This window comes from Protomyctophum bolini (genome assembly GCF_963924005.1).
Source record: "Protomyctophum bolini genome assembly, chromosome: 9".
In the NCBI taxonomy this organism is placed as follows: domain Eukaryota; kingdom Metazoa; phylum Chordata; class Actinopteri; order Myctophiformes; family Myctophidae; genus Protomyctophum; species Protomyctophum bolini.
In genome coordinates, this window is record NC_137870.1 from 12,510,526 (window position 1) to 12,524,952 (window position 14,427).

Genomic DNA, 14,427 nt, shown 5'->3' on the forward strand with positions numbered 1-14,427 from the left:
CCAGTATATATAGGCAATAGCCTATGTCTGGTATTGTCTTTCCAAAAGTTGAATAAACAATAAATAGTTCATAAAAAATTAAGTGAATGTAGAATTACCTGAGCAATCTCCCCCTGCATATTTGACAACGACGGTGCTGAGACTCCACACCTAAGTATAGCTGACTGGAATCTGGGTGTAGGTTCTGAAACAGCCACAGGCAGCAATTCCAGAAATTACAAAGTGGTTACATCATGCAGCCAAAGAGCATATAATATATATCGTAATTAGAATTTAAGAAAAGCCTAAATAAAACCAAAATATGAAATAGATACATAGCTTAAAACAATTTGATTAGTAGTAGCAAATATGTAATTACAGTAGTACTAGTAGGCCTAGATACATTATAGTTTATATGGTCATTGCAATGTCTTAAGACATTGCAATGACCACAATGACCATTGTTGTTATGGCATGCAATGACCACAATGACCATTATTGTTATGGCAATATAGAGTTAGAGTTCATATGCCTTTACAAGCAAATCTTTAGCTAAGTCCATAGCTACTTTATAATGAATGAAAGTAAAACTCACTTTGGCCTACACGTTTTCAACCTCAATGAGTATAGAACCAACTTCCTAAAATTATCCGCGTACATGCAGTTTGCAAATAGCCGTCGCATGCGCGGTATAGGCTATCCCGTTATAGCCGACTATTTCATATTTTCTACCCTATAAATGATCTAAAACAAATTGTTCGAACTTTCTGGCACACTTGACTTTATAAAATGGCTGTGACGGCTTTTCAAAAGCTGGAGTTATAGTATAGGCTACTATAACTACGCCACACCGTACATGTAATAATGCTATAATGTGCACATTACCTTTAATTCTCGCCCCTGTTCTGAACCGCCATCGGCATTCTGCAACTATCTGTTTGGAAACTTTGCAACCAGAAGAACACACCCGGACCGGTTCCACATCTCCACAAAACTGTCAAGGAGCAGCTGCAGCCTGCAGGATGACATGTGGCATCTTTTCCCCCCTTCTTCTCTCAGGAACTTCTGTTCTCTTCTGTCTTCTGTCCCGCCACGTCCGTTCTGGTAGAATACATATGCTCCTCCTTCGTGTATATAAGGGACATCATGGATGGTGGTCATGGGAGCGTATGGAACCTTAAAGCCGGGACGAATTGTATACTGGCCACAAATGGCCAGAGAGGAAGGAGAAGTCGACTGTGAATAAATCTCTAAGGAATAAATCAGATGAAGTTCACAGGAAGGAAAGCAGCAAGGCCAGTCAGCTGCGCGCGGCTGTAACGCCAATGAGATCATGTTTCTAACGTTAGGGTTATTATTAGGGGGGTGGTGAAATGCCAGGGGTTGCCTTCACTCACTCACTCACACACACACGCGCGCGCACACACACACACACACACACACACACACAGTCAGTAGTAGCCCAATCTGAGAATCCCATCGTCAAATATTCGGGAAAACAGCGACCCCTATTGTTCCTTGAGTCAACAAACAGTCTGTCTTGAGAGACTAGTAGTAGGCTACTAGTAGTCCTACTACACCTTTTCATTTCATTAAAACTGCTTTAAACTTTCATGTTATGTACGGTAATCATACGTGATTACTAATATTCAAAACTCTGGCTGGGAGGGGGGGGGGGGGGGGGGGTGTGTGTGCGCAATGTTATCTAAATAGAATACTCTAGCTTGTTCACCTAACAAATCTCCTGCAGAATATAAATAATATGACAAGATGCAGCTTGGATAAAGGGCTATTTATTATCAACAGTAATTCTGCAACAAAAAAAAGAATGATGGTGCATTTCAGGATTTGATCAGTGGCATTTAACATTGCCACCTGAAAAAACTAACTTATTTACACAAGCGCCATAATAACTTGTTAATTGTGATGTGAAACACTCCACACAGTGGAAACGAGAAAGGCTGCACTCAGTGGAGCGCATATCTACACCAGCCAGGATGATGTCAGTCTAGCCCAAATATAGAGTTCCACAGGCTCCCAGACTGACCTCCAAGTACTATTAAATACCGGTAACCGAAAATACATCGATCTTATATCTCAACGAATCGATGTGTATCTTGAATCTTCCATATTTGAGTAAATCGATTAGCTGGACTAACCACTTACATGTATTATACTTGGTTGTACAAAAATTGTGAAAATGGCTGATCTACAAGCGTACAACGCATTGCGATGTGTTGTGAGCTTGTAGATCTGCTATATTTCCATTTTATTTTAATAATCAATAATTGATGGTAATCAAGTCAAAAGTTTGAAATAATCATGATATTGATTTGAAGTCATAGCCCTCGTGAGTAAAGGCCCACATGGCTCCAGACTAGCCTGCAAGTATTGAACTGTCACCCCATAGCTTGGAGACAGTGGGTCTTCTGAGGTTATACATTCACAAAAATAAGTTATATAACAGATTTGAAAAATGTTCGATGATCGAGTTCCTTGCTTAGACTATACTGCCATCAAATAAAGCTGATCGGCGTAGTGGTTTGCCCATTAACCATGACACGCACACACATGCACACGCACAAACTAACCTCTCCCCCTGCCTTTAGCGTGGCAGAACTAATTAAGAATACCGGTATTCATGTTCATTGATAATTGTTGCAATGTTTCATCACATTTGCCTTTCAATCCTTTCACTCTTGTATTTAGAATTACAACATAGGCTTCATTAGGTCAGATAAAAGTTTAAAACCACCGTGTATGGCTCTGCATTTCGAAATGCCCATATTGTTCAAAATCACCGAAGGTCATTCTGGCACAGCACACAAATGATTACCAATGCCTACGGAACTCGCAGGCGTGCCATTAATGACAGTAAAGCTCAGGCGGCTGGCATAGCCGTTTGGGCACCTTGGCTGGTGTTGTAGGCACACACACTACCTGTCTGTCAAACCAGACAAGGGTCCAGTACTTAGAGTTTACAACAGCTGGTAATCCAGTCTGGCAGTGTGCCGGGTTCGACTCCCGATCCCGACGACCCCCCCCCCTTGCTCTCCCCATTTCCTGTCAGCCTACTGTATATCTATCCCTCTATAAAATAAAGGCGAAAGTCGGGAAAAAAAACTACACCCTCTCGTGTAATATTGCTTACACTATCCCTGAGATAAGACTGAGATTAAGAACTCCCACTGAGGCAAAGCTAATAATAAACCACCATACATGATCCAGAAATACTTGTTGGGTGAACATGATCGATTAATTATAGGTGAAAATAGCTTAAATAAGCTAGTGTAAACTGAGCCCAAGAAAACCTATGCAAGCTACATTATTACAAACACCAATAGAAACAAAATAACATGTCAATGTACTTCATAAATATCAGTTATTTGCATATTATGTTCATTATTATCATTATGAATGACCATGACTCACATGGAGGATTGGCAGCTCCGTTCAGCGTACAGAACTAGCATGGCACCAACACCGCCAGTGTTAGGGGTTCCTGGTCCTACTTGGATAATATCATATGCTACAATGTATGCAATCAATCATATTATGAGTTGCTGTGAAGAAAAGCTACATAATTGGCAATATGTTGTGATTATCTGGAAAGAAAGAAACACAGTTAAATGTATACTCAGGATTTTGCTGTGTAGCTATTGCAGGAGTAGCTACAGTTCAATTTTTGCAGCTTTGCAGTCATTTTTTCTGATACAGCAGCACAGAAAAAACTGATTTGTTCTCTTTGCTTGTCCCCGTGTGTCCTGCATATGAAAGAAATCCCATCTAACAAAAAGATTTGTGATTAGAATGTTGGCTGATATCAGTGCTGTAGGAGGAGTACCAGTCCCTCTCAAACACTGCCTTCAGCTGTGCTTGGACAGTTGATTCCAGGCTCTCTGATGTGGTCTGGTTGATGACCAATGCTGAGCCGGCAGTGTGCACAAAGTAGTCACCTGACCAGTTAGATGTACCTGAGGACGGAAGAAGAAAGATAAGGGTACATTTAAACCAAAACAACAGTAATATAAAAATATTAAATACAAAGTCTACTCTATCAAAAGCATGGGAGAAGATTCATAACTCTCCGATTATAATAAACATTTGCACAGAAATGTACAGTACATGGCTGTGCTTTATATGAATTATTGACATGGTATTGTTGGAATACTATGATGAATATGGTGGATCATGGTGAAAGAATAGGAATGGGATTATGAAATATTATAAAAGATCAAAATTGATGGTTCTAAATAAAGAGTCTTGGTGAAGCCTTACCAATGTAGGCCACCTTGTCGGTCACCATGTACTTGTTGTGGTTGACTCGAGCAAAGGGAATCTCCTTCTGCTTGGCGTTGGCAGGCACCACAAACAGCCTCTGGGGACGAGACACAACTTGTGAGCTCCTAAATAGCATTATAATTGTTTTAATCCAGGCAAGACACAGCTGAGCTCTCTTGTCTCAACAACACCACGCTTCACCTTCACACAGTAAAACATATGACGTCTTGTCAAAGGGAGGAAACCTGTCCAAAAGGGTTACTTTTCAAGACAAGATAGCAAAAGTAGAAGATCTACAAGCTCATTCGTGACACGCTTCAAGCTTGTATATCTGTTACTTTTGAGTGACGGTGTAGTACGATCAAGAGGTTTCTGCCCGACAGCAATGATGTGCTTTTACAAAGACGCATAAGAGTGCCCCATACCACTTCAATGTCCAGTTTCCTCTTGGGGTCCTCGACTGAGGCTAGTGAGGCCAGAGAGCGGAGAAAGGAAAGCATGACAGGCTGGGTGCTGACCCAACAGCTGATCAACAGACGCACTTTGACCCGCCTCTCATATGCCATGCGTCTCAGTTGAGTGTCAATATCAGCCCAGTACCTGCAGGGGGAGCCACACAAAGGGTCATTTGTTAGTAATATCTCTTGACTTCTACCACTTGTAAACATCATGTATGCTACATACTATTTGGTGAAATACATGTAGGGCAACCTGCTCTTCTGCTTAAAATACATAACATTAAAGGCTGTGTACAGTGGGTGATAAGTTTAGTTTTTGTTAATTAAAAAAAGAAATAAAGTAATTTTTGTAATTGTAGTCATTGCTAAAGAGTGTTTGTTCAGTGACAGTTCTCTCCAACTAAAATTAATAAATAAATAAATAAATGTGCAGGATACTTATTTTATACAATCAGAAAATAGAACTTGGTCATAGCCCCCCAGTTATGTCACTCTTATGCAACATTGTAGTATAGACTTGAAGCTGTACATAAACGGTTAGTCAGTGACATCACTGACGAATCCTTGGTGTTACTCTTCAGAGAGTTCATGACCTTCTGACCAAATATTTGATCTACCCGATACTGATAACTCCCCGACCAGCAATACTTCATACATATATGACCAAATATTATAGTAATGTGTGACCAGCCTTTTTGGATAAGAGAACTCCATCGTGGGAAGGTAGTTCATGACAGCAACGTAGATGAACTGCTGGGCATCCTCCATCACACTGAGGACGGACTGGATGTCCTGCGTCCTGCCGGCTGCACAGAACGATGGGGGGGAGCTCTACAGGGAGCAACAGGAACATTGGGGTGAAATTGGATTGCATAGATCAGTGGTTACTGAGTGAGAAATATATCCCACTCTTCCGAGCCTCTGTTTTGGAGCCCAGATTCCCCTAGTGCCCACTGCCCACTCTTCCTTGGTGCCACAAATGGAGAACATACGGGTGGTGGTCCGTGTGTATTAGGCAACTTCTATCTGTCAGCCTAAAGTGATCAAGGAGCAACGTCACATAGCAAGATACAGTACATACACAGCCAGGCTGAAAACTCCATCTGAATTTTAATATTGGAAAAGGTTTTGTGTTTAATTTATAGTACCGGTACATATCTGATGTAATAAGTAGAAATAACATTTAATAAAGAACATAACTTTTAATGAAGTCTAACAGTTATCATGGAGCATCACTGAATTTCTCCTGCGGGATAATAAAGGCATATCTACAGTATATACTGTATCTATAGAAGTTGGGGTCGTGTTCAAATTTTTATTTTATTTTAAATGTAAAAATATTTAGGACGACCGTTGAGCCGATTCTACTCTATGGCTCTGAGACATGGACACTTTCAAAGAAACTAGAGAAACGGTTGGATGGCACTTACACCCGCCTTCTAATGAGAGAGCAAAATCTGTCTTGGAAGAGCCACCCATCGACTAATCTAATATACGGCAACCTTCCCCGTGTTTCTTCACTAGTCCAATCCAGAAGAACACAGTTTGCCGGCCACTGCTACAGTAGCTGAGGTTATATCTTCCCTTCTTCTCTGGAGTCCTGCCTCAAAGCAGACCAGAGGTAGAAAACCGTCGTTCCCTGATGTCATCGCTAGGGACACATGCATCAGTAAAGGCCTATTCATAGTCTGGATTTTCGGTGGTGAGGTGACCACCGCTCCGGTGAAATAACGTTGAGTGGTGGTGAGTAAAAACAGAGAGAAGGGCTGGAGCGGTGGCGGTGGTTTGCTCTTCACCGCGGCTCGTGACGTCATGTTGTAGTTCGGAGGTCACCCCACCACCGTAAATCCAGACTATGTATTAAGCAGGAACTGGGGATGGCAATGAAGGACCAGAAAGTCTGGTGTGGCATTGTGAAATCCATGATCTCGACCACGGTCGAAAAATGATGATGATGATGTTAAATTAGATAATGATAAATGGAAATAACATAAAATATAAGCATAATAAAGAACATGCTGTTTCTTATTAGGTAGGCTTTGTTATGTCTTATGTGATAATGTAGGAATTATTTTGTAAATTTAAGAGTATAACTGTTTATCCATGTCTAATAAATAAAAAGATCTAATAACAAACACATTATTTCTAATTATGTCTTATTATATCTTATTAGTGTACCATAAATTGTGCTTGGACCGGTGATTAATTATCCAGGGAACGACAGCTGAACTGAAGTTGTCATCGTCTATAGATCATCATAATGTATGGACAGTGTGTTCCTCTCCTATAGTTTTTTAAGCAAACCCTGATACTAACCGACAGGTAGACCCTGGAAGGTGTGTTGTTAAGTGGCAGCTGGAGGGGTGTGTCCTTGTTGTAGGGGGTGGAGAAACTGCTGGGCCAGGGTGACGGGATTCGCTCACCGCTCTGGCCTAAGAACCAATACGCCTCAAAGATCTTTCCAAGGTCTGCTGCCAGGCAACTGCAGTTGTAGACCACGGCCCCTAGCTCCTTGACCTGTGAAGTTGCAGAAAAATACATCATTATATTAACGCCAAGTATAATGGTTTAATCAATTTTTATATACACAAGAACAACACTCAATGTGTCTAAAACCCTTTGTTTCCCTCACATTGATTCTTACTCAGTGATTAAAACAAACTAGCAGTATGAACAAAGGGGACATAAAAAACACATTTCTTTAAACAAGATATATATTTACAAGCGAGTCGAATGGGAATTGAGGACAGAAACCATACTTACAAACTTGTAAAGCATTTTGTCATTTATTCCCACAATACACAATTTATTCTCTAGAATAGTGCTATGCAACACATTTCTCATCTGAGAGAGCTATTTACTCTTCACACTTTTGGATACTGGACACTTTCCACTTTTGGAACGATTCCACTTTTGGAACGATGAGTCAGCAAAAGACAGGAACAGAGAAAACGGGGAAAATGAGGAACTGTGAGATGACGGACAGATGGCTAAAAGCCCATGGACAACTTATAACCTAAACTATAACTGCTTGATTGTCTAGAAACATGCTTGTCTACGGAAAAGTTAAATCTATCAATGGATGATGAAGTTGAAAATTGACTGAGTAAAAGTGTTTTTTTGCAGTTTTTTAGTGGTGCAACCACTCCAAGGAACAGCAATGTCCGTGTTAACCTATGTATGTGTGTGACTATGAGTACCAGTAGGGGCAAAAGGGAGAGGGGAGTTGCACCACTCAGTTCACACGGTGTGATTTTTAACACAGATTAGAGATGCCCGAAGGTCTATTGAGGTAAACGTTGTTTAAATAAAGTTGTCCCTATTGTGAAAGTGCAGACGGTGTGCAGGTTGTGTTACCGGCTGATACCGACAATAAGCCAATACTTCTTCTTCTGCCTACACGCCCACCTCTGAACTGATCAGGTGTGTATAAGACATTGTTGTTTATTGTAACACAGATTTAAAAGTAAAAAGTGTGTGTGCACCTGTGTGAGCGATCTCCAGTCCATGTTGGCACTACCAATGTAGATGTGTTTCTTGTCGACCACCCAGAACTTGGTATGCAGGACCCCGCTTGTCAGCTCTTTCATGTTCACCATCCTGATGTTGGCCCCTGAAAAACAGATATTGACCTGGTAACACATGCATTTAGTTAACATATTCACACAGTGGCTATTTTCTTCTAACATCATACTCGATGATGTAAGGGAAAGAGAAAAGTGAAAATACAATAGTGTAAAAAAGAATCCTTCAAGGGATATTCAATTTTTAACAGTTTTAGTTGGTAGAATTTCAATCCACTTAATTCCAATCTTAGTATTCTTGTCATCCTTTTATGAAACTTTGGCTCCATACAGGTTTAGGATAACATTTTAATCAGAGTGGCTCTGTTACATGAAGTCCCATGTCAATATTGCAATGTTGTTGTAGTGGAGATAAATAAGCCCCGCCTTGTTCACATTATGTCAGGAAGAAGTTTGTACAGAACCTCTCAAATGGTGAAAGGTACTCATGCACTACTGCATGTACAGTGGACAGCACGCACACACACACTCACCAGAACTCTTAAGCAACTCGAGATCATCGTGCGGCTGGCTGTGTTGTGGTGTGTTGACAGCGATACGGACCGACAGCTTCCCCGACACCTCAGACAGTTTCCTGAGAATGTCCTCACCCTGTGCCAAGAGAATGACGTCATATGTCGCAGCCAGCAACATGAAGAAAATCCTGCCTTTACCCATCAATTAATCCTTTAGTTTATTTGACCAATCATAGGGCTAGCTGACCTGAGAGGCTGAGGGATCACTAGTGCTGGTGTCCTTATTGGTGAGTGTCCAATAGAAGGAGGCTATGTCTAGACTGCTCCTAGCCTCACCGATCAGGTCGAGCCATGCCTGATAGATGGAGGGGTGTGCAACACTGGAATTAAATTCCAGGCCTTCTGGAATGCTCTCCAATAAAACAATCCTGAAAAGGAATCAGAGCAGAACATTTATATATTGCTCTTCAATGTACATGGAGATTGGATTATCATGACGATGTATACTCTACTTACTATACTATACTACTATTAATGGCATTCTTTCCTATATTTATACCCATTTCTTACCCAATAGTGCCATCAAATACAATACATTTCTTAATCTGTGAGCTCTTTACTCTTCACACTTTTGAATACTGGACAATGATGAGTCAGCAAAAAAATGGGAAGGGAAAATAACTGAGCTCTTTCTAAAGATGACTGTCAAAAAAAGCTCACGTCAATACAACTTCCTCTATAAAGTGTGGTGGACACTATTTAATAGCCGTGCGATCCTTGAGACAAAGAGAAATACACAGCACAATGTTGTAATGTTCCCAAATGTTTATATGCAAATAAAAAACATTTATGGGTTGTGCAGTCTTTTTTATTGTTTTTGTCAGAGGTTTGACACTGCCTGGGTTCTGATGAAAAGAAGGTTCTCATGAAGCCTTCATCTGGCTCAATTTGTTTGAATTGGTTTCAAACAACTACTTACTGGCAGGGGTCTGAGCAGGTCTCTGTGAGGGGCAGAGAGGGCCTGGGGTTGGGTGCAGGCTGGGAGGAGGACAGCCCTGGGAACAGGAGGCTCTGGAGCATCAGTGCAGCCAAAAGTAGAGTAGCTACACAGGCCAGTCCCAGCACACATCTAGCATACTGGAAGAGAAAGGTCAACACATTATACATTACAATTACCAATAGTTCAGTCGATGCACCCGTTGTTAAATCACTCTAAAAAGGAACAGTAGAATAAACTTGTATTTCTGCATTTCTATAATACTATACACAAATTACACATTTCTAATTTATTTATATTTAAAAGTAGTAGTGACTTACAGTGTACAGTATGTAATGACAGAATACGCTAGCAAACATTTAGAACGCTGCAGGTGAAGAAATACCTTTATGTTCAATTTAGCCTGTTCCATATTTAAGGCAGTTAAGAGTCCTGAGTTGGTGTTGGCTAGAGACCACACTCTCGCATTGCATGCAACCGTTTAACAGTACTGATATGAGTGCACTGTGTGTGTGTGTGTGTGTGTGTGTGTGTGTGTGTGTGTGTGTGTGTGTGAGAGAGAGCACATGTCTTTTCAAATGTATAGGTTTTACGTATGCATTGTACAGGGGTTGTATGCCTTGTGTTAATGTCTGTCTGTCTAGGGGTACTGTCTGGCCTACCATTAGTGCTTTCCTGTTGGGATCTTCTCTCCTCAATCCCATATCCACCATCTGTGACATCAGAGTAACAAAGCAGCCTTAGAGAATGCAACTTGTTATTGGTATAGCTTTTGTCTTATTAGACAATAAACAGAATACAGAAACATGCATGATGAGAGAGAGGAGGGGGGGGTATAAAACAAAGGCAGATAACTTCATGGATTTTAAAACAAAATGTAAGGGATACACACTATTCTTAGCCAGCCTGCTATGAATAAAATTGGAAAATAGAGTGAAAACCACAAAGTCCTACCTACAAATAAAGAGTAAAATAACAAGAGACCATCAATGAAAAACATCATTATCCATATTCCATACCCTGTCATAGGGAATGTCCGACTTCATGTTCACAGACAAAGGCAAAGTCTGATTTGGCAGTGTAGGTGATGGTCTCTCAGCTCAGCTTAGATGATAGTCTCTGGCTCTGGATACAGACAGAAAGCAAAGCATAATGGACTGGTTAGGGTCTTAGGGATGTCCCGATCAAGTTTTTTTGCTCCCGATCCGATTATTCGATTTTGAGACGTCCGATACCAATCTTTCCCGATCCGATATATATTTTTAAAACACTTATGCCATATCACAGTAGCAAATATCCTAATGTATGTCACTCTAGCGTAGTCTGTTGTGTTGCCTTTCAATTATTGAAAGGCAAAATGTGACTATACTTTTATTAGAATGACTGTCATTGTGTTTTTTTTCTTCTTGAAAGCATGAAATCATAGCAAAATAATGATGTATTGGTTAAATAGAGCACCCCGACTTCGAATAAACCTGGGGACCACTATTGTGTTGGGTGGGGATATGGGCTAAAATGAGTGCTTTTGTAAGTTAACACTTGCTATGCAATGCATCCCATGTGTATATATCCCACTGTTTCTCAACCGTTGACTACAAATAGCAGACCTGCAAGCTCGTAGCGTGGCACTCGGTGCCACGCTATGAGCTTGTAGATCTGCTATTTTTCAATAGCTAAAGTATAAGATAAATGCTTAAAACACCAAAAGGGGTTCCCTATCTGACTGCAAAGACAGCCATTCTGGTACATTTGCCAACTACTATTTGAACCTTACGTGCCCAACTGACCCACAGATATACACGTCTCTTTTTGTCTCGTCTGCACCTTACATCCCATGTATGTATAGGCTTGTACTGTGACCACTGACCAGATGACAAAGAGAAGGTTCTAGGTCTCTTGTCTCTACACTATTCAACAAACAAGCCATGGCTCCATGCAATGTTTTCTGTCAGTATGGAGTCCATACTGACAGAAAACATTGCATTCAAAAGAGGAAGGAACTAAGCCAGAAATCCAACAAGTGTGGTCCACACCACATCGACCACTAGAGTAGATGACTGAATATCACGAGAGAAGGGCTCTCACGGTCTCACCATCACCACATCATGTGATTTATAATTAGAAGGTGTACTAGGGGCTGTAAGATTCAACTGCATTTCTAGTCGTACACATTTTTACAATTTTACACAAATTGTTATTTAAATATATGTATACAAGTGTACAGTGAGTATATACAGTATAGTGTCATTCTGATTTACCTCGAGTTTACAAGACTAGTGCTGTTAATGGTGACTATAGTGCTCTTGCTGAGCTGACCTGGTTTTCTTGAACAGCCCATCTTATTACACTGTCAGTGTCAACACTGTTAACCTACAGTACACTACATATGGGTCAAAACGTACATGCTTGTGCTTAAAGTGATAACACAATATGTCAAGCATTGAAAGTTGTCTCAGTCAAAACCGCCATATAGGTCTATGTGTACTGGAAAAAAACGTGTGAATTGCAGCATGGCTGTTAACAACAGGTGTTGATCTTGAACATCAAGAAAATAGACCACCAAATAACCATGAAACAGAATCAGTGTGAAGTTGAACACTGATTGTATTGTAAACATGTTCCAAAAGGGTATTATTAATCCCATCAGAGTACCAAACTATTAAGCCATATGTTAGATGCCTTAAAGCAGGTGTGCTAATACTGATCATCAGTATTGGCACACCTGCTTTAAGGATGTGCACACACACACACACACACACACACACACAATTGTAATTTTTCAGATTAGACTATGCTACTCTGCTTCAAGAAAGAGAAGCAGAGGCCATAGGCATAGAACATTAATTTCAACCTCATAATGCCACATTAACTGGATGTTTGTCAAAGTATAATCAATCAGTATGCCAAATCTTTTAAGATTTAACTTTTTTATAATTGCAACTGACATGCACACAGACAAGGAACAACAGTTGCTCTGTGCAGTGGAAGAAATTGAATTAAGAGATTTAAACAGGAGTATAGTCCTCTGTGTCCAGAAGAGAATACAGAGGCTGAATGGATCCGTTTAACAGAAGGAATAGGCTACTAAAATCCTTATTGTTCTCAAACTGCATTTAGGGTTGTGAAACTGACTGTAAATATAGAAATGATTCCTATTGTGTCCTTTGTTTAGAGTAGCCATGGTTGGAACGTCACAAATAAAGATGACATGAAGACGAAATGCAGTGCTATACACAGCAGTTAAAAACAGAGCAAGAATGAAGCTTTACAGAAATGAACATAGAACATTAAAATAATAGCAAAAAAGGCAGTGAATCAGGCAAAACAGTGAAGACATGAATAACAACACGGAGATTAAAAGAGAAGCAAGGACAGTCGCTGACATAACAAAAAGAACCAAACAAACAAACAGAACGTTCAAAAACACACCTGCAAGGAAATCTACCCAGGCCACTGGAAGAGTCCCATAAAACACATGGCTGGAGGTTTCTTCTTCACATTAGATCTTCAGATCAGTAAAGTATCACTAAAGTAAAGCAAGCAGTTTAACAAACCGCTATTTACCAGTCAGTCAGTCAGTCCCAAAATAAAAGCAAACCAACATTGCACAATGCCGACTCTTTGCCGAGTGAGTGGAGAGAGAGTGAGTCATGTGACCAACGCTGAATAGGCAGTGTTGCCAGATTTATTGTGTGAGAGAAATAAGCAACCATGATTGATTGGTCGATACATTCCAAACGAAAGCACAAGACAAACCATATAAAGCACGAATAATTGTTTACATCAGGATCCTCTATTTTCATTTCATCAGAACATTTAAAGACGTACAAATATACACTTCTAAAGGAGGAAAAAAAGGAAAACGGGATCCATCAAAAGAAGCCCAAAATGAGCGACTACTAACACCATGAGCACTAAACTGTTCATCTATTTCAAAAAGAAAATCTTGGAGGGAATTTTGAAAAATGTGAAACATTTTAAACACAAATTAAATCTTGTATGAAATATTTTCAGATGGGGTTCATGGATAATTAATTACATGGATTTGAGGGTCCTTGGCGTGAAAGTATTTTTTAGAACCACTGGTTTAAACCATAGAGGTTTAAACAACATTAGGAGGCCAAAATAGGCAACTACACTTTAGAAACAAGCACCCGGGCCAAAACAGCAATATTGACAAGCAACTTTACAGAAAAACAAGCCCAAAGTCGTTTGCATGGCAACACTGACTGGACAACAGACCACGTGACAAACACAATGAAATTACAGTAGTGCAGTGGGCTTTTTTGACCACGAGGGGGCACTTTAACATAAACACAGGGATTGGGAACATAATTATCACAGTCAGCTGGATCGAGACTAGGCTATGTGTACTGTGTAGTCGACTTATTGTAGTACGGTAACTGGAAACTTAAGGTTACACACAAATGTAACCTTAGCGAAGCAGAAATGTAATAGCCTGGTGATAAGTGCTGGTAAGTCTCTGAGTGCAACACAGAAATAACATAAAACGCAAAAAGCAAACAAACAAAAACAAGCTAGCACATGTATGTATGCATCAAGGCCTCAGGCCTGTATGCATGTGGATGTTGTGTTGAGTGTTCTTTATGTCACCAGACTCACCACTGCACCAGTGCCCAGGTGAAGGTGGTGCCTGGCTGGTGGTTCAAGTC

The 14,427-nt window shown here is 40.4% G+C and overlaps 1 protein-coding gene across 2 annotated transcripts; it reads right to left on the bottom strand.

The window, feature by feature from the left end:
• Window positions 1–1,764: 1,764 nt before the first annotated feature.
• Window positions 1,765–13,366, bottom strand: pld3 (phospholipase D family member 3). Of its 2 annotated transcripts, none has more exons than XM_080772370.1 (12): window positions 13,184–13,366; window positions 10,774–10,873; window positions 10,417–10,467; window positions 9,737–9,894; window positions 9,005–9,185; window positions 8,776–8,893; window positions 8,204–8,331; window positions 7,035–7,235; window positions 5,410–5,549; window positions 4,686–4,860; window positions 4,258–4,357; window positions 1,765–3,953 (listed from the first exon to the last, which is right to left on the bottom strand). In XM_080772370.1, exons 2-12 carry the CDS (start codon window positions 10,798–10,800, stop codon window positions 3,766–3,768), a joined length of 1,467 nt encoding a protein of 488 aa, XP_080628496.1. In that variant the 5' UTR covers window positions 10,801–10,873; window positions 13,184–13,366; the 3' UTR covers window positions 1,765–3,765. The 2 variants fall into 2 exon arrangements, with proteins under 2 accessions (XP_080628496.1, XP_080628495.1); XM_080772369.1 differs by having other exon boundaries at window positions 10,774–10,879.
• Window positions 13,367–14,427: the final 1,061 nt, after the last annotated feature.

Bases quoted from the DNA above. Each gene is read 5' to 3' on its own strand.
- pld3 (XM_080772370.1), bottom strand. From the start codon at position 10,800: ATGAAGTCGGACATTCCCTATGACAGG. The intron at 5,550-7,034 runs GTTAGTATCAGG...TGCTCCCTGTAG, and splicing joins CTTCCAGGGTCTACCTGTCG to AGCTCCCCCCCATCGTTCTG. The intron at 4,861-5,409 runs GCTGGTCACACA...CTCCCCCTGCAG, and splicing joins GAGTTCTCTTATCCAAAAAG to GTACTGGGCTGATATTGACA.